At 46.3% G+C, this 27,362-nt stretch overlaps 1 protein-coding gene across 1 annotated transcript in view; it reads right to left on the minus strand.

The window, feature by feature from the left end:
- Positions 1-20,044, minus strand: part of akap12b (A kinase (PRKA) anchor protein 12b) — a 64,595-nt gene extending 44,551 nt beyond the window's left edge. Inside the window, exon 1 of the mRNA XM_046298679.1 lies at positions 19,702-20,044. Coding sequence (XP_046154635.1) covers positions 19,702-19,818 — 117 coding nt within the window. The 5' untranslated portion in view covers positions 19,819-20,044. The remainder of the gene's footprint in view (positions 1-19,701) is intronic.
- Between the last annotated feature and the right edge of the window lie 7,318 nt (positions 20,045-27,362).

The raw sequence follows: 27,362 nt of genomic DNA on the forward strand, positions 1-27,362 counted from the left end.
GGAGAGAGAAATAACCACCTCCTGACAAACAACCACTCTAGCACAACAACTCCCTCAATATTGGCCTGTTCCATATCAACAAAACTGCACCGGAGAGTTTCAAACACCATACTGAAAGAACAAGGAAGGATGATGTCTGCAAAATGCAATACTGTCTCATTCACAAGTCAAATACTTTTAATTTGATGGAATGCGTAGAGAACAGTGCAAAGTGCAGGAGAAAGAGCAAGGTAAAGCAAACAACAAACAAACAACAAACAAACAAACAAGAGTAGTCAGTGCTCTCTCTTGTGATCCTGATCCATGCATAACCATTTTCACAACACCACACCTAAACACAGGAAACAGACTGTCAAATAGAGCAGCAATGAACGGGTTTCACAGAATGGACAAAAGATCAGTTTGATAATAATGGTTCATGAAAATACATTTTTTGCATTAGCATATGTGCTAACATGCATCTATAGGTACATCCATATTTGAATGCAGCAACAATTCTTTCTAAAAACCCGATAGACTGATGTAATGAGTCTAAATACAAAATCTGGAGTGAATCTGACTTATGGTTCATAAGGAGAAGATGATTGCAGATTAATTTGAGTATTAGCGTTACACATGCAAATAACGATTGTTAAGGCACTGAACAAAAATATAAAGGCAACATGTAAAGTCTTGGTCCCATGTTTCATGAGCTGAAATAAAAGATCCCAGAAATTTTACAGATGGACAAAAAGCTTATTTCTCTTAAATTTTGGGCACACATTTGTTTACATCCCCTTTAGTGAGCATTTCTTCTTTGCCAAGATAATCCATCCACCTGTCAGTTGACTAAAAAGCATGATCATTACGCAGGTGCACCAATAAAAGGCCACTCTAAAATATGCAGTTTTGTCACACAATCCAAATTAATGTTAATTTCTCTACCATAAGCCACCCCCAACATTGTTTAAGAGAATTTGGCAGTATGTCCAACAGGCCTCACAACCGCAGACCGCGTGGAGCCACGCCAGCCCAGGACCTCTACATCAGGCTTCTTCACCAGCGGGATCATCTGAGACCAGCCACCCAGACAGCCGATGAAACTGTGGGTTTGCAAAACCAACAGATGCATATCTGTATTCCCAGTCATATGAACTCCATAGATTAGGTCATGAGGAATTTATATAAATTGACTGATTGCCTTAGATTAACTGTAACTCAGTAAAATCTTTGAAATTGTTGCATGTTGCGTTAATATTTGGATAATATTTATATATTATATATTATTCCATATTCACATCTTAGTAAACACATACATTTGGTCAAACTTTGGTCTACAACTAAACTTTAAGCAATAACAGCTGAGATAAAATGAAAACACAGCCTCTTGTCCAGCCATGACTTTAATACAGACATTAAATCGATTGTTCAGAAGTAGCAGACCTGCTGTGGTTGAGCATCCAATCAGAATGATTGATTAATCCAGACAGGCCCTAGCACTCCACAGGGTGTTGTGAAAAGCCCAAACCCGCTGACCAGACCTGTGCCACTCAATAACGCATCACATCATGGGAGAGAGAGAGAGAGAGAGAGAGAGAGAGAGAGAGAGAGAGAGAGAGAGAGAGAGAGAGAGAGAGAGAGAGAGACAGAGAGACAGAGAGACAGAGAGAGACATAGAGAGCCATTTGTACATTGTTAAAACACTGTATATATATAATATGACATTTGTAATGTCTTTATTGTTTTTAAACTTCTGTATGTGTGATGTTTACTGTTAATTTCAATTGTTTATTTCACTTTATATATTCACTTTCTATATTATCTACCTCACTTGCTTTGGAAATGTTAACACATGTTTCCCATGCCAATAAAGCCCTTGAATTGAATTGAGAGAGAGAGACAGAGAGAGACAGAGAGAGAGAGAGAGAGAGAGACAGAGAGAGAGAGAGAGAGAGAGAGAGAGAGAGAGAGAGAGAGAGAGAGAGAAGAGAGAGAGAGACAGAGAGAGAGACAGAGAGACAGAGAGAGAGAGAGAGAGAGACAGAGAGAGAGACAGAGAGAGAGACAGAGAGAGAGAGAGAGACAGAGAGAGACAGAGAGAGAGACAGAGAGAGAGAGAGAGAGAGAGAGAGAGAGAGAGAGAGAGAGAGAGAGAGAGAGAGACAGAGAGACAGAGAGACAGAGACAGAGACAGAGAGACAGAGAGACAGAGAGACAGAGAGAGAGACAGAGAGACAGAGAGAGAGACAGAGAGAGACAGAGAGACAGAGAGAGAGACAGAGAGAGAGAGACAGAGAGAGACAGAGAGAGACAGAGAGAGAGAGAGAGAGAGAGAGAGAGAGAGAGAGAGAGAGAGAGAGAGAGAGAGAGAGAGAGAGAGAGAGAGAGAGAGAGAGAGAGAGAGAGAGAGAGGGGAGGGAGGGAGGTAGTGGTGGGGGAAAGGATTGTAGATAAATATTTAAAGACAGATAAGGAGATAGAGAGGGAAAATGGGTGTGTTTTTAGGTTAGATTGGATGAATTTATTAATCACATGCTCATTATCACAGATGTAATCGCATGGTACAGTGAAATTCTTAAACTCCAAGCTCCAACAGTGCTGGTCAAAAAGAGAAGTGAATGAAACAATAAAATAATAATAATAAATACATATTTACATTTATAACAGTGATAAATGTCATATAAATGTCATTTGGGGGTGGGGGTAGAATAAATATATGTGGGGGGGTAGAATGTTCATAGAGGGAGCAGTAGGGGGGTATGCTCTTGATGGTGCTCCTGTAGAACACTGGGGTGGTACGCTTCCGGTCAGTGGTGGTGGAGTTACTGTACTAGGCCGACAGTATGCTCTCAATGGTGCTACTGTAAAACACTGTGGTGGTACGCTTCTGGTCAGTGGTGGTGGAGTTACTGTACTAGGCCGACAGTATGCTCTCAATGGTGCTACTGTAAAACACTGTGAGGGCCCCCGGAGACAGGACTCATTTCTTCAGCCTCCTGAGGTTGAAGAGTTGCCGTTGTGCCTTCTTCACCACGGTGTCTGAGTGGTTTGACAATTTCAGCTCCTCTCTTCCTACTTATTAGATGGACTGGACCCATAGCGGAGGAGAGGGACACGGTTCCCTTATCATATCCCACACAAATCTTTCTGGGAAACTAGGAATGATGAGCATGTCTCCCTGGCCATGACTCCCCTCTCTTCATAGGGGCGTGCTGCTGCTGTGTCATATTGTACATTTGATGTGTTGTAATTTTATATTCTGCAGGGTTCATTTGAAAAAAGAGACCTTGGTCTCAACTTGATTCCCTGTCAAAATAAAGGTTAAATAAAGGTTTAAAAAAATCTGTGTGCTCACTGGGTTACCGTGTATGTAGAGATATATGGCTGTAAATGGCTGTGTTTTACAGTTAAGGTATAACATATCTAGTGGTATACTGTAGTCTAACTGAATAACAACAGCATGACTAATAGTATGGGAAAGAGTATAGGCTATAGTAAATACACACAGCCATCAGTGAAGGAACATTGCATTAGTTAACAGTTCCCTGCTGCCAAGATAGAATAACCCACACCCACCAGAATCCCTAGCTCTGCCTTTTCCCCTTTTCCAAGAATGAAAGAGGATAGCAATGTGTTTGTTTTCCCGAAGATTTGAATAGAAATTGTTCAAGCGTCCGGTGGGGAAACCAGCCCGGAGTGCCCATACAGAGGTGCACTTGTCTGCAAGGCCTACTTCAAAATGCCAGCTTTAAATGCTAGCATACTACTTTACATTACATTATCATTCATCTACAAGACCATTTTTGGGCCTACTTCAAGTCAAAGCAGTTTATTGTAACTATGTCGTGTTGTGCCTCACCTCACTTTTAATCCCAGTAAAAAGGCAACAACAATACAACAATTTCAAAGATACCGATCAATCTATCAATAATAACCAGATGAATAACCAGCCAACTGGACTGGAGAATCCACAGATAAGCCTGTCCAGGTCTGTGTGTGAAATATAACAGGCCCGGAACAAAAGACAACCTATTAGATTAGAGAGCCACAGACCAGACGGCCCTCCATGTGATGTTTCCCTATAACTCAATATAGCTGACAGAAAACCACAGAAACACATTCATGCTGCCTCAATGATGGGACTGTCTCCAAACAGGAGGCAAGCCTATTTCAGGAACACTTTAAAATTATCATAATCTAATTTATATCATCATATGAATTGTTCTTTCAGATTGTAATGTTCTTAGTTTATTTCCCAGAAACTCATTATCATGTAATGGAATTGTAATCCCTGTCAGAGGTAGCGAGTGGTGAGAAACGGACAAAAGAACGAGAGCCTCCTCTCATTTTTAAAAACCCAAATACACAGGTCCATTCTTCTCAGAGCGGAGCTGGCGGTGGATCTGATATGGCCAAGATAGGGGGATGGAGGGAGGACAAACTCTAATTACACACAAGCTTCTTCCCATTTCGCCTCCATTAAGAGAGGCGTGGGGGGGGAGGGGGTTGTACAAAACAGTGAGTCCACATAAAAGACTAAAACAACACAAAGAAGACACTCTTCCCATTGTAACATTGTATACTGAACAAAAACATAAACACATCTTGCAACAATTTCAAAGATTTTACTGAGTTACAGTTCATATAAGGAAATCAGTCAATTTAAATCAATTCATTAAGGCCCTAATATATGGGTTTCACATGACTGGGAAAAACAGTTAATCATCTGTTGGTCAGAGATATTTCTGAAACATTTGGGGCGTGGATCAGAAAACCAGTAAGTATCTGGTGTGACCACTATTTGCCTCATGCAGAGTGACACATCTCCTTCGCATAGAGTTGATCAGGCTGTTGATTGTGGCCTGTGGAATGTTGTCCCACTCCACTTCAATGGCTGTGCGAAGTTGCTGGATATTGGTGGGAACTAGAACACGCTGTCGTACACGGCAATCCAGATTCTCCCAAACATTTTCAAAGGGTGACATGTGTGGTGTGTATGGAGGCCATGGAAGAACTGGGATATTTTCAGCTTCCAGGAATTGTGTACAGATTCAGTTAAGAACAAATTCTTATTGACAATGATGGCTACCCTTGCGACATGGGGCTGTGCATAATCTTGCTGAAATATGAGGTGATGGCGGCGGGTGAATGGCACGACAATGGGTCTCAGGATTTTGTAATGGCATTCACTGACAACAATAAAATGCAATTGCGTTCATTGTCCGTAGCTTATGTTTGCCAATATCATAACCCAACCGCCACCATGGGGCACTCTGTTCACAATGTTGACATCAGCAAACCGCTCGCCCACACGACACCATACAGTTGAAATCAGGATTCATCCATGAAGAGCACATTTCTCTAGTGTGCCAGTGGCCATCGAAGGTGAGCATTTACCTACTGAAGTCGGTTACAATGCCACACTGCAGTCAGGTCAAGATCCTGGTGAGGACGACAAGCATGCAGATGAGCTTCCCTGAGATGGTTTCTGACAATTTGTGCATCATATTGGTTGATTGCGCAAACCCACAGTCTCAGCTATCTGGGTGGCTAGTCTCAGACGATCCCGCAGGTAAAGGAGCCTGATGTGGAGGTCCTGGGCTGGCGTAGTTGCATGTGGTCTGCAGTGAATGAGCCTGATGTGGAGGTCCTGGGCTGGCGTAGTTGCATGTGGTCTGCGGTGAAGGAGCCTGATGTGGAGGTCCTGGGCTGGCGTAGTTGCATGTGGTCTGCGGTGAAGGAGCCTGATGTGGAGGTCCTGGGCTGGCGTAGTTGCATGTGGTCTGCGGTGAAGGAGCCTGATGTGGAGGTCCTGGGCTGGCATAGTTACATGTGGTCTGCGGTGAAGGAGCCTGATGTGGAGGTCCTGGGCTGGCGTAGTTGCATGTGGTCTGCGGTGAAGGAGCCTGATGTGGAGGTCCTGGGCTGGCGTAGTTACATGTGGTCTGCGGTGAAGGAGCCTGATGTGGAGGTCCTGGGCTGGCGTAGTTACATGTGGTCTGCGGCGAAGGAGCCTGATGTGGAGGTCCTGGGCTGGCGTAGTTGCATGTGGTCTGCGGTGAAGGAGCCTGATGTGGAGGTCCTGGGCTGGCGTAGTTACATGTGGTCTGCGGTGAAGGAGCCTGATGTGGAGGTCCTGGGCTGGCGTAGTTACATGTGGTCTGCGGTGAAGGAGCCTGATGTGGAGGTCCTGCGCTGGCGTAGTTGCATGTGGTCTGCGGTGAAGGAGCCTGATGTGGAGGTCCTGGGCTGGCGTAGTTGCATGTGGTCTGCGGTGAAGGAGCCTGATGTGGAGGTCCTGGGCTGGCGTAGTTACATGTGGTCTGCGGTGAAGGAGCCTGATGTGGAGGTCCTGGGCTGGCGTAGTTGCATGTGGTCTGCGGTTGTGAGGTCGGTTGGACGTACTGCCAAATTCTCTAAAACGATGTTGGAGGTGGCTTATTGTCGAGAAATTAACATTAATTCACTGACAAAACTGCACATTTTAGAGTGGCCTTTTATTGTCCCCAGCACAAGTTGCACCTGTGTCATGATCATGCTGTTTAATCAGCTTCTTGATATGACACATCTGTCAGGAGGATGGATTATCTTGGCAAAGGAGAAATTCTCACTAACATGGATGTAAACAAATGTGTGCACATTGTTGAGAAATAAGCCTTTTGTGCTTATGGAACATTTCTGGGATCTTTTATTTCATCTCATGAAACAACACTTTACATGCTGCGTTTATATTTTTGCTCAAAATAGCTTCACTAGCTTACATCAAACTCGACATGTTCAATGATAACAATACTCTCAATCAGAGAGAAAATAAGCATATCAGATAAGATAAAGGGAATTCAAATTCTATTTCCCTTCCCAAACTGCATTATCCTTTCGATTGGGACACTCCCTTTCCCTAATTCCCCTTCCTGTTGTCACCCAGTGGACCAATCCCAATCGCACATCACCATTCTAGTGTCCACGTCGATAGTTCTCCACACCTCTAAGCATAATAATCACCTTACAATTATCTATGCGTGGTGTAGTTTTGTAGGGCTAACCATGTGTTATAGAAGGATTTACTGAAGATAAATAGCTAAGACAGAGATCTTTACAGAGACCTAAAATATGTGAGGAGGGGAACAACTGATCGCTTTTGGATATGCACGTGAGGAATGTATCAGTCTATCGCAAATGAACTGTATTCGTGTTGCACGTGCATTCTGTTTTGTGCATAGAAGCTATTTCTATCATTGTCATGTTTTGTCTTATATTGTCTTGTCATTTTGCTTTCCCTTCTGTTCGTTTTCCCCCTGCTGGTCTTATTAGGTTCGTTCCCTTTTTTCTCTCTCCCTCCCTCTCTCTCTTCTCTCCATCGTTCCGTTCCTGCTCCCAGCTGTTCCTATTCCCCTACTCAATCATCTAGTCTTTTCACACCTGTTCCGTATCTTGCCCTCTGATTAGAGTCCCTATTTCTCCCCTTGTTTTCCGTTTCTGTCCTGTCGGATCCTTGTATATTGTTCGCCGTGCTGTGTCTTTGTCTCGCCCTGTCGTGTCTTGTTTCCCTCAGATGCTGCGTGTGAGCAGGTGTCTGAGTCTGCTACGGTCGGTGCCTTCCCGAGGCAACCTACAGTTAATGGTCGAGTCTCCAGTCTGTCCTCGTCACTACGAGTGGAATTAGTTTTTTATGTTTTGTTTTCTGCTCTGATTGTCCAGGAGTATTTGCCTATTTCCTTTACTGGAATAAAGACTCTGTTTTCGACAAGTCGCTTTTGGGTCCTCATTCACCTGCATAACAGAAGGATCCGACCAAGAATGGACCCAGCGACTACAGATTCTCGTAACACTGCCGTCGAGATCCAAGGAGCCATGCTCGGCAGACACGAGCAGGAATTGTCTGCTGCTCGTCATGCCGTTGAGAACCTGGCCGCTCAGGTTTCCGAACTCTCTGGACAGTTCCAGAGTCTTCGTCTCGTGCCACCTGCTTCTTCCTGGTCTGCCGAGCCTCCGGAACCTAGGGTTAATAACCCACCTTGTTACTCCGGGCAGCCCACGGAGTGCCGCTCCTTTCTCACCCAGTGTGATATTGTGTTCTCTCTCCAACCCAACACATACTCTAGAGAGAGAGCTCGGGTTGCTTACGTCATATCACTCCTTACTGGCCGGGCTCGAGAGTGGGGCACAGCTATCTGGGAGGCAAGGGCTGTTTGTTCTAACAATTACCTGAACTTTAAAGAGGAGATGATTCGGGTTTTTGATCATTCAGTTTTTGGTAGGGAGGCTTCTAGGGCCCTGGCTTCCCTATGTCAAGGTGATCGATCCATAACGGATTACTCTATAGAGTTTCGCACTCTTGCTGCCTCTAGTGACTGGAACGAGCCGGCGCTGCTCGCTCGTTTTCTGGAGGGACTCCACGCAGAGGTTAAAGATGAGATTCTCTCCCGGGAGGTTCCTTCCAGTGTGGACTCTTTGATTGCACTCGCTATCCGCATAGAACGACGGGTAGATCTTCGTCACCAAGCTCGTGGAAGAGAGCTCGCGTTAACGGTATTTCCCCTCTCCGCATCGCAACCATCTCCCTCCTCTGGCTCAGAGACTGAGCCCATGCAGCTGGGAGGTATTCGCATCTCGACTAAGGAGAGGGAACGGAGGATCACCAACCGCCTGTGCCTCTATTGCGGACTTGCTGGACATTTTGTCAATTCATGTCCAGTAAAAGCCAGAGCTCATCAGTAAGCGGAGGGCTACTGGTGAGCGCTACTACTCAGGTCTCTCCATCAAGATCCTGTACTACTATGTCGGTCCATCTACGCTGGACCGGTTCGGGTGCTACATGCAGTGCCTTGATAGACTCTGGGGCTGAGGGTTGTTTTATGGACGAAGCATGGGCTCGGAAACATGACATTCCTCTCAGACAGTTAGGGAAGCCTACGCCCATGTTCGCCTTAGATGGTAGTCATCTCCCCAGTATCAGATATGAGACACTACCTTTAACCCTCACAGTATCTGGTAACCACAGTGAGACTATTTCCTTTTTGATTTTTCGTTCACCTTTTACACCTGTTGTTTTGGGTCATCCCTGGCTAGTATGTCATAATCCTTCTATTAATTGGTCTAGTAATTCTATCCTATCCTGGAACGTTTCTTGTCATGTGAAGTGTTTAATGTCTGCTATCCCTCCCGTTTCTTCTGTCCCCACTTCTCAGGAGGAACCTGGTGATTTGACAGGAGTGCCGGAGGAATATCATGATCTGCGCACGGTCTTCAGTCGGTCCAGAGCCAACTCCCTTCCTCCTCACCGGTCATATGATTGTAGTATTGATCTCCTTCCGGGGACCACTCCTCCTCGGGGTAGACTATACTCTCTGTCGGCTCCCGAACGTAAGGCTCTCGAGGATTATTTGTCTGTGTCTCTTGACGCCGGCACCGTAGTGCCTTCTTCCTCTCCTGCCGGGGCGGGGGTTTTTTTTGTTAAGAAGAAGGACGGTACTCTGCGCCCCTGCGTGGATTATCGAGGGCTGAATGACATAACGGTTAAGAATCGTTATCCGCTTCCCCTTATGTCATCAGCCTTCGAGATTCTGCAGGGAGCCAGGTTCTTTACTAAGTTGGACCTTCGTAACGCTTACCATCTCGTGCGCATCAGAGAGGGGGACGAGTGGAAAACGGCGTTTAACACTCCGTTAGGGCATTTTGAGTACCGGGTTCTGCCGTTTGGTCTCGCTAATGCGCCAGCTGTTTTTCAGGCATTAGTTAATGATGTTCTGAGAGACATGCTAAACATCTTTGTTTTTGTCTACCTTGACGATATCCTGATTTTTTCACCGTCACTCGAGATTCATGTTCAGCACGTTCGACGTGTACTCCAGCGCCTTTTAGAGAATTGTCTCTACGTGAAGGCTGAGAAGTGCTCTTTTCATGTCTCCTCCGTCACTTTTCTCGGTTCTGTTATTTCCGCTGAAGGCATTCAGATGGATCCCGCTAAGGTCCAAGCTGTCAGTGATTGGCCCGTTCCAAGGTCACGTGTCGAGTTGCAGCGCTTTCTAGGTTTCGCTAATTTCTATCGGCGTTTCATTCGTAATTTCGGTCAAGTTGCTGCCCCTCTCACAGCTCTTACTTCTGTCAAGACGTGTTTTAAGTGGTCCGGTTCCGCACAGGGAGCTTTTGATCTTCTCAAGAAAAGTTTTACGTCCGCTCCTATCCTCGTTACTCCTGACGTCACTAAACAATTCATTGTCGAGGTTGACGCTTCAGAGGTAGGCGTGGGAGCCATTCTATCCCAGCGCTTCCAGTCTGACGATAAGGTTCATCCTTGCGCTTATTTTTCTCATCGCCTGTCGCCATCGGAACGCAACTATGATGTGGGTAACCTCGAACTGCTTGCCATCCGCTTAGCCCTAGGCGAATGGCGACAGTGGTTGGAGGGGGCGACCGTTCCTTTTGTCGTTTGGACAGACCATAAGAACCTTGAGTACATCCGTTCTGCCAAACGACTTAATGCACGTCAAGCTCGTTGGGCGTTGTTTTTCGCTCGTTTCGAGTTTGTGATTTCTTACCGTCCGGGTAGTAAGAACACCAAGCCTGATGCCTTATCCCGTCTCTTTAGTTCTTCTGTGGCTTCTACTGATCCCGAGGGGATTCTTCCTTATGGGCGTGTTGTCGGGTTGACAGTCTGGGGAATTGAAAGACAGGTTAAGCAAGCACTCACGCACACTGCGTCGCCGCGCGCTTGTCCTAGTAACCTTCTTTTCGTTCCTGTTTCTACTCGTCTGGCTGTTCTTCAGTGGGCTCACTCTGCCAAGTTAGCTGGTCATCCCGGCGTTCGAGGTACTCTTGCTTCTATTCGCCAGCGCTTTTGGTGGCCTACTCAGGAGCGTGACACGCGCCGTTTCGTGGCTGCTTGTTCGGACTGCGCGCAGACTAAGTCAGGTAACTCTCCTCCTGCCGGTCGTCTCAGACCGCTTCCCATTCCTTCTCGACCATGGTCTCACATCGCCTTAGACTTCATTACCGGTCTGCCTTTGTCTGCGGGGAAGACTGTGATTCTTACGGTTGTCGATAGGTTCTCTAAGGCGGCACATTTCATTCCCCTCGCTAAGCTTCCTTCCGCTAAGGAGACGGCACAAATCATCATCGAGAATGTGTTCAGAATTCATGGCCTCCCGTTAGACGCCGTTTCAGACAGAGGTCCGCAATTCACGTCACAGTTTTGGAGGGAGTTCTGTCGTTTGATTGGTGCGTCCGTCAGTCTCTCTTCCGGGTTTCATCCCCAGTCTAACGGTCAAGCAGAAAGGGCCAATCAGACGATTGGTCGCATACTACGCAGCCTTTCTTTTAGAAACCCTGCATCTTGGGCAGAACAGCTCCCCTGGGCAGAATACGCTCACAACTCGCTTCCTTCGTCTGCTACCGGGTTATCTCCGTTTCAGAGTAGTCTGGGTTACCAGCCTCCTCTGTTCTCATCCCAGCTTGCCGAGTCCAGCGTTCCCTCCGCTCAAGCCTTTGTCCAACGTTGTGAGCGCACCTGGAGGAGGGTGAGGTCTGCACTTTGCCGTTACAGGGCACAGACTGTGAGAGCCGCCAATAAACGTAGGATTAAGAGTCCTAGGTATTGTTGCGGCCAGAGAGTGTGGCTTTCCACTCGTAACCTTCCCCTTACGACAGCTTCTCGTAAGTTGACTCCGCGGTTCATTGGTCCGTTCCGTGTCTCCCAGGTCGTCAATCCTGTCGCTGTGCGACTGCTTCTTCCGCGACATCTTCGTCGCGTCCATCCTGTCTTCCATGTCTCCTGTGTCAAGCCCTTTCTTCGCACCCCCGTTCGTCTTCCCCCCCGTCCTTGTCGAGAGTGCACCTATTTACAAGGTACGTAGGATCATGGACATGCGTTCTCGGGGACGGGGTCACCAATACTTAGTGGATTGGGAGGGTTACGGTCCTGAGGAGAGGAGTTGGGTTCCGTCTCGGGACGTGCTGGACCGTTCGCTGATTGATGATTTCCTCCGTTGCCGCCAGGATTCCTCCTCGAGTGCGCCAGGAGGCGCTCGGTGAGTGGGGGGGTACTGTCATGTTTTGTCTTATATTGTCTTGTCATTTTGCTTTCCCTTCTGTTCGTTTTCCCCCTGCTGGTCTTATTAGGTTCGTTCCCTTTTTTCTCTCTCCCTCCCTCTCTCTCTTCTCTCTATCGTTCCGTTCCTGCTCCCAGCTGTTCCTATTCCCCTACTCAATCATCTAGTCTTTTCACACCTGTTCCGTATCTTGCCCTCTGATTAGAGTCCCTATTTCTCCCCTTGTTTTCCGTTTCTGTCCTGTCGGATCCTTGTATATTGTTCGCCGTGCTGTGTCTTTGTCTCGCCCTGTCGTGTCTTGTTTCCCTCAGATGCTGCGTGTGAGCAGGTGTCTGAGTCTGCTACGGTCGGTGCCTTCCCGAGGCAACCTACAGTTAATGGTCGAGTCTCCAGTCTGTCCTCGTCACTACGAGTGGAATTAGTTTTTTATGTTTTGTTTTCTGCTCTGATTGTCCAGGAGTATTTGCCTATTTCCTTTACTGGAATAAAGACTCTGTTTTCGCCAAGTCGCTTTTGGGTCCTCATTCACCTGCATAACAATCATGGTTTAACGGAATAATGTAATCAAGTGAGGCTCTTATAACATTCAATAGCAACCTCTCATCACATCACCTTTCCTTTGTGACCAAAGATCTGACAGGACTGGCTAGGTTAATGCTATATGGTTGAAACCTGTCCAGTCCTTCCACACAGTTGTCATGAAGAGAATGAGTCGAGAAAAAGAGGGAGGCCTTGTGAGAGTATTGGGTGGAGCTGCAGACTCCTACTCAGTCAAAACTCTCCCATTAACCCAAAGCTGAAGATGAGATGGGAGTTCCCCCATTATAGACTCTTTCTTTACCTGAATCCATTTCACTCTCTACCCCTACTGTCATCAGGGGACCAGGAACAATCGTCTGATTCATGTCTTTCTGTCACCCTGGCAGGTCCCTCTCTCACTCCACCTCTATGTCTCTCCCTCTCGCTCTACTCTCCTCTCTATCTCCTTCGCACTCTCTCCACCCCCCCCTGCCTACCCAAAACAATCCCCTTACTGGGGTCTCTCCATCCTGGCTGTTTTGGGTCGGTGCACACACAGGGCCTCAACACTGTCCCCCTCAGGCCATCCTCAATGGCTCCTCTGTTTGGCCTCATGCCCCACTCCCCTCCCACCCCTCACCCCCTCCACTCCCTGCCTGCCTCGTCCATCAGTCCTAAACAGTATAATCAGTGTCATAACGGAGCCAGATCAGCCAGTGCTCATTATAAAGGAACGTATGGGCCTTTATGCCATCCGCTCATTACATAACATTATTATCCATGTCCACTGAGAGCCAGTGGGTACCCTCTATTGGGCGCTACTACGTGTAGCTTGACACAGGAAAGTGGAAACAGTGTTTATATGTATGCATGTATGTCTTTATGGATGGATGGTGCTATGCAAGGAATGTTTATGCTACATTACATTCCTTGACTGACACAGCTGGTTTGTGTGTGTCAGCAGCAAAACAATGTATGTAGGCTCCCACCCAACTAGAGCGAGAGAAAGGGAGGTGGGTGAGGGAATGATAGCGGGAGAGTGAGCTGGAGAGAAAGAGAGAGAGAGAGAGAGAGAGAGAGAGAGAGAGAGAGAGAGAGAGAGAGAGAGAGATTCAAGTTTCATGTTTTTAATGTCAAAGGCAAAATTACAGTGAACTGCCTTTCTTGCAAACTCAAAACCCAACAATGCAATAATCCATAACAATGCTATACTAGAAAAAACAAACAATAAATAAGAAATATGAACATAAATAGGTAAGTAAGCAAGCATGCTATATACAGGGTCAGTTCCAAAACCATATTTACAATGTGCAGGGATACTGGAGTGATGGAGGTAGATATGTATAGAGTGTGATGACTAGAGTAAGATGACTAGGAAACAGGATTTAAGATAAACATGTGAGTATGTGAGTGGGTGTCTGTGTGTGTAGAGTCAGTATAAATGTATGTGCATATTATGTGTGAGTGAGCAGATGATGGAGTGGGGGTTTGTGTGAGTGTATAGGCCCTGTGAGTGTGCATAGAGACAGTGCAAAAATACAAATTAAAGGTCAATAAAAATACACAGTTAACTCAGATAGTCTGTGTAACTATTTTGTTAGACATTTATTAGTCTTATTGCTTGGGGATAGAAGCTGTTCAAGAGCCAATTGGTGTCAAACTAGATGCACCGGAACCGCTCGCCGTGTGGAAACAGAGAAAATAGTCTGTGCCTTGGGCAGTTGGAGTCTTTAACAATTTTCCGGACCTTTCTTCCTCACCGCCTGATATAGATGTCCTGGATAGCAGGGAGCTCGGCCTCTGTGATGTACCGGACTGTCCGCATCACCCTCTGTAGCGCCAGGCGTTCGGTGCTGTGTCGCGCCTTCTTCACATGTTTGAACCATTTGAAGTCTTTAGTGATCTGGACACCAAGGAACTTGAAGCCCTTGATCTGCTCCACGGCAGCCCCGTCAATGTGGATGGGGGTGTGTTCACCTCCCTGTTTCCTGTAGTCCAAAATCAGGTCCTTGGTCTTAATGACGTTGAGGGAGAGGTTGTTGCTCTGGCACTACACTGCCATGTCACCGACCTCCTCCCAGTAAGTAGGCTAACCCATCGTCGCCGGTGATCAGGCCGTAGTGTCATCAGGTGTTGAAGTCGTACGCAGCCATGGTGTTGAAGTCGTACGCAGCCACGCAGTCGTGAGTGAACAGGGAGTACAGGAGGGGACGAAGCACAATCCCCTGTGGGGCTCCTGTGTTGAGGGTCAGCGTGGCGAAGGGGATGTTGCCTACCCTCCCCACCTGGGGTCAGCCCGTCAGGAAGCCCAGGATCAAGTTGTGGAGGGAGTTCAGGGATGTTCAGACCCAGAGTCCTAAGCTTAGTGTTGAGCTTGGAGGGAACAATGGTGTTGAACGCTGAGCTGTAGTCAATAAACAGCATTCTCACATAGGTATTCCTCTTATCTAGGTGGGTGAGGGCAGTGTGGAGAGCAATTGAGATTGCATCATCTATGGACCTGTTGGGGCGGTATGCAAATTGGTGTGTCTAGGGTGTCTGGGATGATGGAGTTGATGTGTGCCATAACCAGCCTTTCAAAGCACTTCATAATTACAGAAGTGAGTGCTACAGCGCGGGTGTTGACCTGATTAAAGACCGTTCTGACGTCGGCCTTGGAGAGCGAGATCACCCACCCTCTGAGTTGGTGACGTCCCTCACCCCCAGCGAGATGTTGTTGTTGTCAAAGCGTTCATAAAATGCATTCAGTTGGTCTGGTAGAGAGGCATCGTTGGGCAGATCACGGTTGGGTCTTCCTTTGTAATCCATAATGGATTGTAAACCTTTCCACATGCAGCGGGTGTGGTAGCCTGTGTAATATGATTCCACCTTATTCCTAGACCTCATCTCTCTAAACCATCTACATACCACCTCATCTCTCTAAACCATCTACATAACACCTCATCTCTCTAAACCATCTACATACCACCTCATGTCTCCAAACCATCTACATACCACCTCATCTCTCATCAAATACTTATGTCATGCAATAAAATGCAAATTAATTACTTTAAAATTATGCAATGTGATTTTCTGGATTTCTGTTTTAGATTCCGTCTCTCACAGTCGAAGTGTACCTATGATAAAAATTACAGACCTCTACATGCTTTGTAAGTAGGAAAACCTGCAAAATCGGCAGTGTATCAAATACTTGTTCTCCCCACTGTACATACCACCTCATCTACCAAAATCATCTACACACCACCTCATCTCCCAAAAACATCAATACTGTATGTCACTACCTGTGACAGAGCCATTGCCACTGGGTGATAATCCTACATGTGGTAAAGATGTTGTAACTACAGTTGAAGTCAGAAGTTTACATACACCTTAGCCAAATACATTTAAACTCAGTTTTTCACAATTCCTGACATTTAATCCTAGTAAAAATGCCCCGTCTCAGGTCAGTTAGGATCACCACTTTATTTTAAGAATGTGAAATGTCAGAATAATAGTAGAAAGATTTATTTCAGCTTTGAATTATTTCATCAAATTCCCAGTGGGTCAGAAGTTTACATACACTCAATTAGTATTTGGTAGTATTGCCTTTAAATTGTTTAACTTGGGTCAAACGTTTTGGGTAGCCTTCCACAAGGTTCCCACAATAAATTGGGTGAATTTTGGCCCATTCCTCTTGACAGAGCTGGTGTAACTGAGTCAGGTTTGTAGGCCTCCTTGCTCGCACACGCTTTTACAGTTCTGCCCACACATTTTCTCTAGGATTGAGGTCAGGGCTTTGTGATGGCCACTCCAATACCTTGACTATGTTGTCTTTTATCCATTTTGCCACAACTTTGGAAGTATGCTTGTGGTCATTGTCCATTTGGAAGACCCATTTGAGAACAAGCTTTAACTTCCTGACTGATGTATGAGATGTTGCTTCAATATATCCACATCATTTTCCTACCTCAAGATGCCATCTATTTTGTGAAGTGCACCAGTCCCTCCTGCAGCAAAGCACCCCCACAACATGATGCTGCCACTCCGTGTTTCACGGTTGGGATGGTGTTCTTCGGCTTGCAAGCTCCCCTTTTTCCTCCAAACATAACCATGGTCATTATGGCCAAACAGTTGTATTTTTGTTTCATCAGACCAGAGGACATTTCTCCAAAAAGTACGATCTTTGTCCCCATGTGCAGTTGCTAACCGTAGTCTGAGTTTTATATGGCGGTTTTGGAGCAGTGGCTTCTTCCTTGCTGAGCGGCCTTTCAGGTTATGTCGATATAGGACTCGCTTTACTGTGGATATAGATACTTTTGTACCTGTTTCCTCCAGCATCTTCACAAGGTCCTTTGCTGTTGTTCTGGGATTTATTTGCACTTTTCGCACAAAAGTACGTTCATCTCTAAGAGACAGAACGCGTCTCCTTCCTGAGCACTATGACGGCTGCATGATCCCATGGTGATTATACTTGCGTACTATTGTTTGTACAGATGAACGTGGTACCTTCAGGCATTTGGAAATTGCTACCAAAGATGAACCAGACTTGTGGAGGTCTACAATTATTTTTCTGTGGTCTTGGCTGATTTCTTTTGATTTTCCCATGATGTCAAGCAACGACGCACTGAGTTTGAAGGTAGGCCTTGAAATACATCCACAGGTACACCTCCAATTGACTCAAATTATGTCATTTAGCCTATCAGAAGCTTCTAAAGCCATGACATCATTTTCGGGAATTTCCCAAGCTGTTTAAAGGCACAGTAAATTTAGTGTATGTTAACTTCTGACCCACTGGAATTGTGATACAGTGAATTATAAGTGAAATAATCTGTCTGTAAACAATTGTTGGAAAAATGACTTGTGTCACGCACAAAGTAGATTTGCCAAAACTATAGTTTGTTAACAAGACATTTGTGGAGTGGTTGAAAAATGAGTTTTAATGATTCCAACCTAAGTGTATGTAAACTTCCGACTTCAACTGTATGTAATAACAGACCATGAGGCACTACTCTGTCAGATGGAATCTCTGGGATACAGGTAAACCTGGATTATATGACAAATGAGGTAAGCCAAACCCCACATCACAAGATAGGCTTAAAGACAACAGCAAACTTCAAAAGCTGTCTGGATCCCGACCATGATGGCCCAGAGATAGAAGGCCCTAGGCCAGGTGATATAGTCTGCCACAAAACATGCAGTCAATGAGCCTTTAGTCACTAAAGGGCTGTATAACTGTCAGTCCGAAGGTCTGAATGACACATTCAAGCCATTGATGAACTTCACTTCAGTCTGAAAATGAATAGGTGTTTATTCAAGTCATAGCTACTTCAGTGAGAAGTTGATCTCTTCCTGATCTAATCAAGTTTAGAGTGCTCTCCAGTTCGTTAGGTGGGCATTAAACCAATCAGACGTTGAAATTAGATAGGAAACATTTTAGATGGGGAAACCATGAAACTCATTACCTTCATCATCACTGCATAAGAAAGGCATTTCACTGTACTTGTGCTCGTGACATTAAAACTTGAAACTAAAGCTGACTCCTGTATCCAATTCTCCCACACATTTGGGTGAAAATGTATGTTTGAAAGTGTGACATTTACTATGGATTTGCTGTTCAGCAGTGAAGGGAAATATTTCCATCTTCTTTGATATAGCTGTTGACCTATCAAATACAACAGAATAAAGATAAACTAAAAACTGATCTTTGACCTTCTACCCATAGAAAGGTCAATATATTTTAATGGTGCCTCAAAAACAGCAGGTGGCCAAATGTGCCAAGCCATTAGCAGAAGTCATTCCAAAGTTATATTATTCACACATAGCCAACAAGAGCATTAACACAGCAGCAATACATCCATAACTCATCTCATCTTACAGTAGAAAAAACATCCCTCATGCCTATCAGCAGCTCCCAGCAGCAGATCGTTGGACACACACAGTGCCCGGCCTGGCTTCTAGAATACCAGCCATAGTAAAACACAAATTGTTATGCCTTATTAAATGAAAGTGTGTGTGTGTGTGTGTGTGTGTGTGTGTGTGTGTGTGTGTGTGTGTGTGTGTGTGTGTGTGTGTGTGTGTGTGTGTGTGTGTGTGTGTGTGTGTGTGTGTGTGTGTGTGTGTGTGTGTGTGTGTGTGTGTGACTGTACAATGGTTTCAAGGATCTCAAGTCAAAACCAGCCAGGCGCCCACTTGAACATTTGCGGTGCTCTTGTTATTTCTTTTCATACAGTGCAAATAGAGACACATGCCTCTTCCCACTGCTAAGTCTGGAGCGCTGCACTGTCCACCACAGCAGAATCAGCGTCATATTGACCTTGTTGTTGTCAACATGATCTGTGGTTAATTGTTCACAATATAACATAGATGTGGCAATTATGCACCCTACATACTAACATGGGACCAGCACATTGCTCAATTAATTAGCTATGTATGAGCAGCTAGGTCAAGCACATTGTAATCAACAACATGGCATTATCATGTGACAATGTGACACAAATAGACAAAAGGTGGCCAAAATCTTTTTTATGTTTTTCATAGTTTTGTCTAGGGTATCTTAGAATATTTTTCAAAAAGTGTGGGAAACTGTCTAGATGTATAAACCTGAAGACCAAGACAAGACACACAGCTGTCAATCAACTTGGGGGGGTGCCATAATATTCTGCATGACATCATTTAACAACATTTTGAAGCCTGTATTATGATTGCATGTTTGTTATTATCATGATTATGAATATGATTACAAATGTTTACTAAATATCTATTTTATGATTATTGTTATCATTCTACATCACAGGCAGGAAATCCATGCTGCAATATTGAAAGGCTCTCGGGGACTGTTGATGTCGTGAGACCAGGTATTGAGCAGTAAATCGTGACCACCGTAGACAATTTTCGGGGGTGTTGCTACCAGCCACAGACAGACAGGCTAACTGCTGCGGGCACAGGCACATTGCATTACTCAGCGAAACTGCCGCGCATCCCACCAGCGATCGTTTATGATTTTAAAAAATATATATATGGGACATTGATGCCCAAGATTTACACTTTGTTAATATATCAAAACAAACTCGTTGAAACTGCCCAGGAGGGTATGCGCCCGGTGTTCTCTGTGGCAAGCTTGCGGGTAATGACATTGTCAGCTGTAAAGTGGCCTGTACTAGAGTATGTATACTTTTACCTTGGCGTCGACAACGCTATCCCCCTCCGAAATCGCGTTCACCTCCGCGCTTAGCTCCTCGGCTGACGCATCCTCTTGGCTCTTTTCGTCACGTTGCGCTGAGGTCTGTGCTCCCATGGCGAAAACCGCAATTCTTTCTCCTCTTTGGTTGATTTGGCTCGTGCTCGCCCCGAAACCACCGCAAACGCGACAAAACTTCAAAAGGTAGTAAGCGACACCAAGTATGTATCCACGCGCCAAAAATGCGTCCTAGGACCGCTCCGGGGTAGTCGAGCTATTAAATGATGAAACAAGAGTGTCAGCGAACTGTTTTAGGGCCCCCTCCTCCCCTCGCTATCACATGGACCAGGCCAGTGCGCCACGGCACGCCTTGCAGCATCAGATGGGATTGGGAACGAGACAGAAACCTGATGAGAGAGGGGAGAGCAGTCGCATTATGCAGCATAGCCCATACACCGACATCATCCTCCAAAATTAAATTAGTCCAGCTTTGAAATGAATAAATAAACAGAACATAGGTTAGGTCAGAGGAGTTATTCAATACTGTTAGACGTCAACATGTAACATAAATGCATCTTAGTATGGAACACTGTCTGATGCTGACAGACGTCAGGGAAATGGAGGACCAGAGTCCGGGCTGTGAGAAGTTTCTCTCTTGCTCTCTCACAACATATCTGTATGTGGAAATATATAATTAACAGGCTTAATTTGGCACAGTCACAACACACACAGTTACACACAGTTACTGTTAATAAACATAAACTCTTTCTCACACACACACTTATTTTTGTTGTGTCATATTTTTTCCCCACACTCCATATACAAACGTATACATACAAACAACAATTTACAGACACAACACAAACAATAACTACATCTAATCTGCCCAGACAGCTATGCTCACACCCCCATCCCTAGTGCCTGCATTATTTGACACTTGACCTTAAATTGTATCAATTTGATTTTCTTGGCAGCCCATGCTATTTAAAATATTGTAAAAATAAATCATTTGATATTTCCACTGTGTTAATGATGGTGAATTGATTGATTTCTAAGTTTTTAGTATACATTTTTTTCAAGATGAGTGATAAGAGAATTGTCCAGTCCATTGGGTATGTAACTACATCCCCATATGCCATGTCTTGAAATATGCAGACAGACTGATTCAAATTACTTTTACATTGTAATACTTCTGACAGCCAACATTCTAGCTCTGCCCACAACTTCTGGACTTTATAGCATTCCCAGAAAACATGGATCATATGTCATTATTAGTTTCACACTTAAGACATGACTGCCTTTGTACTGTAGAATTTGTGAATTTGGCCTCTTGTCTAATAAATGATACACTTGAGTTAAAACTGGATTAAGCATACATATTCATTAACTGTAATTTCGTTAGTTCTGCTCCAACTTTCCCTCCATCTTGTGCTAACGTAATTTATTTTTAAGTCTTGGTCCCAGTAGTTGATATTTTTTTCTAAGTGACCAAAACATTTCTGCAGCATTTAAAGTCCCCAAGAACACAGTGGCCTCCATAATTCTTAAATGGAAGAAGTTTGGAACCACCAATACTCTTCCTAGAGCTGGCAGCCCGGACAAACTGAGCAATCGGAGGAGAAGGGCCTTTGTCAGAGAGGTGACCAAGAACCTGATGGTCACTCTGACAGAGCTCTAGAGTTCCTCTGCAGAGATGGGAGAACCTTCCAGAAGGACATCCATCTCTGCAGCACTCCACCAATCAGGCCTTTATGGTAGAGTGGTCAGACCGAAGCCACTCCTCAGTAAAAGGCACATGACAGCCCGCTTGGAGTTTGCCAAAAGGCACCTAAAGACTCTCAGACCATGAGAAACAAGATTCTCTGGTCTGATGAAACCAAGATTGAACTCTTCTTACTGAATGCCAAGCGTCACGTCTAGAGAAAAAAACCTGCCACCATCCCTACGGTGAAGCACGGGTGTGGCAGCATCATGCTGTATGGGATGTTTTTCAGCGACAGGGACTGGGAGATTAGTCAGAGACAAGGCAAAGATGAGGGAGCAAAGTACAGAAAGATCCTTGATGAGTGCTCAGGACCTCAGACTGGGGCAAAAGGTTCACCTTCTAACAGGACAACGACCCTAAGCATACAGCCAAGACAATGCAGGAGATGTTCTTGAGTGGCCCAGCCAGAGCCCGGACTTGAACCCGATCTAACATCTTTGAAGAAACCTGAAAATAGCTGTGCAGCAATGCTCCCGATCCAACCTGACAGAGATTGAGAGGATCTACAGAGAAGAATGGGAGACACTCCCCAAATACAGGTGTGCCAAGCTTGTAGCGTCATACCCAAGAAGACTCAAGGCTGTAATCGCTGCCAAAGGTGCTTCAACAAAGTACTGAGTAAAGGGTCTGAATACTTATGTAAATTTATAATTCTTATAATTCTTTCTTTTCATTTTTGGCTTCAGACCAATGCCTACTTCCGGGTTGGAGCGAGCGGTCGCATCGGCACTTCGCTCCGCAGGTAGTATAACTTTTTCATTACATTTCATTACATTTCATTATAGTACAACGGTTTGATTTGTCTAATCTTCTTAGCTAGCTACATAGCCGTCTTTGTATCAAAGATAATTGCATAATTATCGTATTTCATCGTCCTAACGTAGTCTTCACCGCTATTTGCCCAGCAGCTAGCCAGCTAGCCAGCTAGCAAACGCCCACCGATTAGCAGCACCGTAGAAACTATTACACTCAACTGAACGACTTGATTAGTGTAGTGTTAGCTAGCTACATAGCTGTCTTTGCTGTCTTCGTATCTGTCTTCGTATGCAAGATAATTGTGTAGTTTAGAGTGTGTAGTCTTAGAGTGATTATCTTAATTTACCGAGGTTAGCTAGCCAGCTATTTGTCGTCCTTAACGTAGGAGACTCTGCTAGCTAGCCAAAAGCTAGCCAACAGCTAGCCAACAGCTAGCCGACAGCTAGCCAACAGCTAGCCAACAGCTAGCCAACAGCTAGCCAACGTCTACCGAATAGGACTCAACAACCCGGTCGCATTCACAGGTAGTATCACATTTTCATTTCATTTCATTACAGTACAACGGTTTGATTTGTTTGATCGTAGCTAGCTACATAGCTAGCTACATAGCCGTCTTTGTATCAAAGATAATTGTGTAGTCTAGAGCGATTTTCAAGGTTAGCTAGCCAGCTATTGTCGTTCTTTTAACGCAACGTAACGTAAACAACACTGCTAGCTAGCCAGCTAGCCCCCGAATAGCAGCACTGCAGAAACTATTACACTCAACGGAACGACTTGATTAGTGTTGTGTCAACAACGCAGCCACTGCCAGCTAGCCTACAAAGTCAACAATGCAGCCACTGCCAGCTAGCCTACTTCAGCAGTACTGTATCATTTTAATCATTTTAGTCAATAAGATTCTTGCTACGTAAGCTTAACTTTCTGAACATTCGAGACGTGTAGTCCACTTGTCATTCCAATCTCCTTTGCATTAGCGTAGCCTATTCTGTAGCCTGTCAACTATGTGTCTGTCTATCCCTGTTCTCTCCTCTCTGCACAGACCATACAAACGCTCCACACCGCGTGGCCGCGGCCACCCTAATCTGGTGGTCCCAGCGCGCACGACCCACGTGGAGTTCCAGGTCTCCGGTAGCCTCTGGAACTGCCGATCTGCGGCCAACAAGGCAGAGTTCATCTCAGCCTATGCCTCCCTCCAGTCCCTCGACTTCTTGGCACTGACGGAAACATGGATCACCACAGACAACACTGCTACTCCTACTGCTCTCTCTTCGTCCGCCCACGTGTTCTCGCACACCCCGAGAGCTTCTGGTCAGCGGGGTGGTGGCACCGGGATCCTCATCTCTCCCAAGTGGTCATTCTCTCTTTCTCCCCTTACCCATCTGTCTATCGCCTCCTTTGAATTCCATGCTGTCACAGTTACCAGCCCTTTCAAGCTTAACATCCTTATCATTTATCGCCCTCCAGGTTCCCTCGGAGAGTTCATCAATGAGCTTGATGCCTTGATAAGCTCCTTTCCTGAGGACGGCTCACCTCTCACAGTGCTGGGCGACTTTAACCTCCCCACGTCTACCTTTGACTCATTCCTCTCTGCCTCCTTCTTTCCACTCCTCTCCTCTTTTGACCTCACCCTCTCACCTTCCCCCTACTCACAAGGCAGGCAATACGCTCGACCTCATCTTTACTAGATGCTGTTCTTCCACTAACCTCATTGCAACTCCCCTCCAAGTCTCCGACCACTACCTTGTATCCTTTTCCCTCTCGCTCTCATCCAACACCTCCCACACTGCCCCTACTCGGATGGTATCGCGCCGTCCCAACCTTCGCTCTCTCTCCCCCGCTACTCTCTCCTCTTCCATCCTATCATCTCTTCCCTCTGCTCAAACCTTCTCCAACCTATCTCCTGATTCTGCCTCCTTAACCCTCCTCTCCTCCCTTTCTGCATCCTTTGACTCTCTATGTCCCCTATCCTCCAGGCCGGCTCGGTCCTCCCCTCCCGCTCCGTGGCTCGACGACTCATTGCGAGCTCACAGAACAGGGCTCCGGGCAGCCGAGCGGAAATGGAGGAAAACTCGCCTCCCTGCGGACCTGGCATCCTTTCACTCCCTCCTCTCTACATTTTCCTCCTCTGTCTCTGCTGCTAAAGCCATTTTCTACCACTCTAAATTCCAAGCATCTGCCTCTAACCCTAGGAAGCTATTTGCCACCTTCTCCTCCCTCCTGAATCCTCCTCCCCCCCCTCCTCCCTCTCTGCAGATGACTTCGTCAACCATTTTGAAAAGAAGGTCGACGACATCCGATCCTCGTTTGCTAAGTCAAACGGCACCGCTGGTTCTGCTCACACTGCCCTACCCTGTGCTCTGACCTCTTTCTCCCCTCTCTCTCCAGATGAAATTTCGCGTCTTGTGACGGCCGGCCGCCCAACAACCTGCCCGCTTGACCCTATCCCCTCCTCTCTTCTCCAGACCATTTCCGGAGACCTTCTCCCTTACCTCACCTCGCTCATCAACTCATCCCTGACCGCTGGCTACGTCCCTTCCGTCTTCAAGAGAGCGAGAGTTGCACCCCTTCTGAAAAAACCTACACTCGATCCCTCCGATGTCAACAACTACAGACCAGTATCCCTTCTTTCTTTTCTCTCCAAAACTCTTGAACGTGCCGTCCTTGGCCAACTCTCCCGCTATCTCTCTCTGAATGACCTTCTTGATCCAAATCAGTCAGGTTTCAAGACTAGTCATTCAACTGAGACTGCTCTTCTCTGTATCACGGAGGCGCTCCGCACTGCTAAAGCTAACTCTCTCTCCTCTGCTCTCATCCTTCTAGAACTATCGGCTGCCTTCGATACTGTGAACCATCAGATCCTCCTCTCCACCCTCTCCGAGTTGGGCATCTCCGGCGCGGCCCACGCTTGGATTGCGTCCTACCTGACAGGTCGCTCCTACCAGGTGGCGTGGCGAGAATCTGTCTCCTCACCACGCGCTCTCACCACTGGTGTCCCCCAGGGCTCTGTTCTAGGCCCTCTCCTATTCTCGCTATACACCAAGTCACTTGGCTCTGTCATAACCTCACATGGTCTCTCCTATCATTGCTATGCAGACGGCACACAATTAATCTTCTCCTTTCCCCCTTCTGATGACCAGGTGGCGAATCGCATCTCTGCATGTCTGGCAGACATATCAGTGTGGATGACGGATCACCACCTCAAGCTGAACCTCGGCAAGACGGAGCTGCTCTTCCTCCCGGGGAAGGACTGCCCGTTCCATGATCTCGCCATCACGGTTGACAACTCCATTGTGTCCTCTTCCCAGAGCGCTAAGAACCTTGGTGTGATCCTGGACAACACCCTGTCGTTCTCAACTAACATCAAGGCGGTGGCCCGTTCCTGTAGGTTCATGCTCTACAACATCCGCAGAGTACGACCCTGCCTCACACTGGAAGCGGCGCAGGTCCTAATCCAGGCACTTGTCATCTCCCGTCTGGATTACTGCAACTCGCTGTTGGCTGGGCTCCCTGCCTGTGCCATTAAACCCCTACAACTCATCCAGAACGCCGCAAGCCCGTCTGGTGTTCAACCTTCCCAAGTTCTCTCACGTCACCCTGCTCCTCCGCTCTCTCCACTGGCTTCCAGTTGAAGCTCGCATCCGCTACAAGACCATGGTGCTTGCCTACGGAGCTGTGAGGGGAACGGCACCTCAGTACCTCCAGGCTCTGATCAGGCCCTACACCCAAACAAGGGCACTGCGTTCATCCACCTCTGGCCTGCTCGCCTCCCTACCACTGAGGAAGTAAAGTTCCTGCTCAGCCCAGTCAAAACTGTTCACTGCTCTGGCCCCCCAATGGTGGAACAAACGCCCTCACGACGCCAGGATAGCGGAGTCAATCACCAGCTTCCGGAGACACCTGAAACCCCACCTCTTTAAGGAATACCTAGGACAGGATAAGTAATCCTTCTCACCCCCCCCCCTTTAAGATTTAGATGCACTATTGTAAAGTGACTGTTCTACTGGATGTCATAAGGTGAATGCACCAATTTGTAAGTCGCTCTGGATAAGAGCGTCTGCTAAATGACTTAAATGTAAATGTAAATGTACTTCTCACTTAAAACTGAGTTTTTTATTTTTTATAATGTATGAGATGAAATTATATGCTCTGTACAGTTTTCATGACCTACTGTAACCCCTTAAAGTCTCACTCACCTGCCTTCCAGCCTCTGTCGCATGCCTCTCTCTCACCCTATGCCTCTTTCTCTCCTGTCTCTCTCTCCCCCTCTTCTTTTTTCTCTTTCTCCTCTGTCTATCTCTCTTCCCGTCTCTCTCCATCTATCCGCTCCCGCTTTCTCTGTCTACCTGCCTCTCCTCAGCCTCTTTTAGTCTGCCTCTCCTAGCCTCTCTCTTCCCTGTCTGTCTTCCTTAAACTCTTTCTCTGTCTACCTGCCTCTCCTCAGCCTCTTTTAGTCTGCCTCTCCTAGCCTCTCTCTTCCCTGTCTGTCTTCCTTAAACTCTTTCTCTGTCTACCTGCCTCTCCTCAGCCTCTTTTAGTCTGCCTCTCCTAGCCTCTCTCTTCCCTGTCTGTCTTCCTTAAACTCTTTCTCCGTCTACCTGCCTCTCCTCAGCCTCTTTTAGTCTGCCTCTCCTAGCCATTCTCTTCCCTGTCGGTCTTCCTTAAACTCTTTCTCTGTCTACCTGCCTCTCCTCAGCCTCTTTTAGTCTGCCTCTCCTAGCCTCTCTCTTCCCTGTCTGTCTTCCTTAAACTCTTTCTCTGTCTACCTGCCTCTCCTCAGCCTCTTTTAGTCTGCCTCTCCTAGCCTCTCTCTTCCCTGTCTGTCTTCCTTAAACTCTTTGTCTGCCTCTCCTCTGCCTCAGCCTCTCTTCCCTGCCTCTCTCTACTGTGCCTCTCTTCCCTGCCTTTCTCCCTCTCTTCTAGCTCACGAGGTCACCTACCAGCTGCTTTGCTTTGCAAATTTGCATGTGGCAGCCTCCCCTGAGAATGCAAACACAAAAACAAAACCCAAGCCTTGTATAGTACAGTTGGTTCAGGTCAGTGAGGACAGTTGTGCTGAAATGTACTGGGTGTTTGATAAACAGGAACTCCTCCGTGGAAGGAGTAGTAGCAGTTGCATTACACCAGGCTGTGATGTACTGGA

Source organism: Oncorhynchus gorbuscha, linkage group LG14, assembly GCF_021184085.1.
Source record: "Oncorhynchus gorbuscha isolate QuinsamMale2020 ecotype Even-year linkage group LG14, OgorEven_v1.0, whole genome shotgun sequence".
Taxonomy (NCBI): Eukaryota; Metazoa; Chordata; class Actinopteri; order Salmoniformes; family Salmonidae; genus Oncorhynchus; species Oncorhynchus gorbuscha.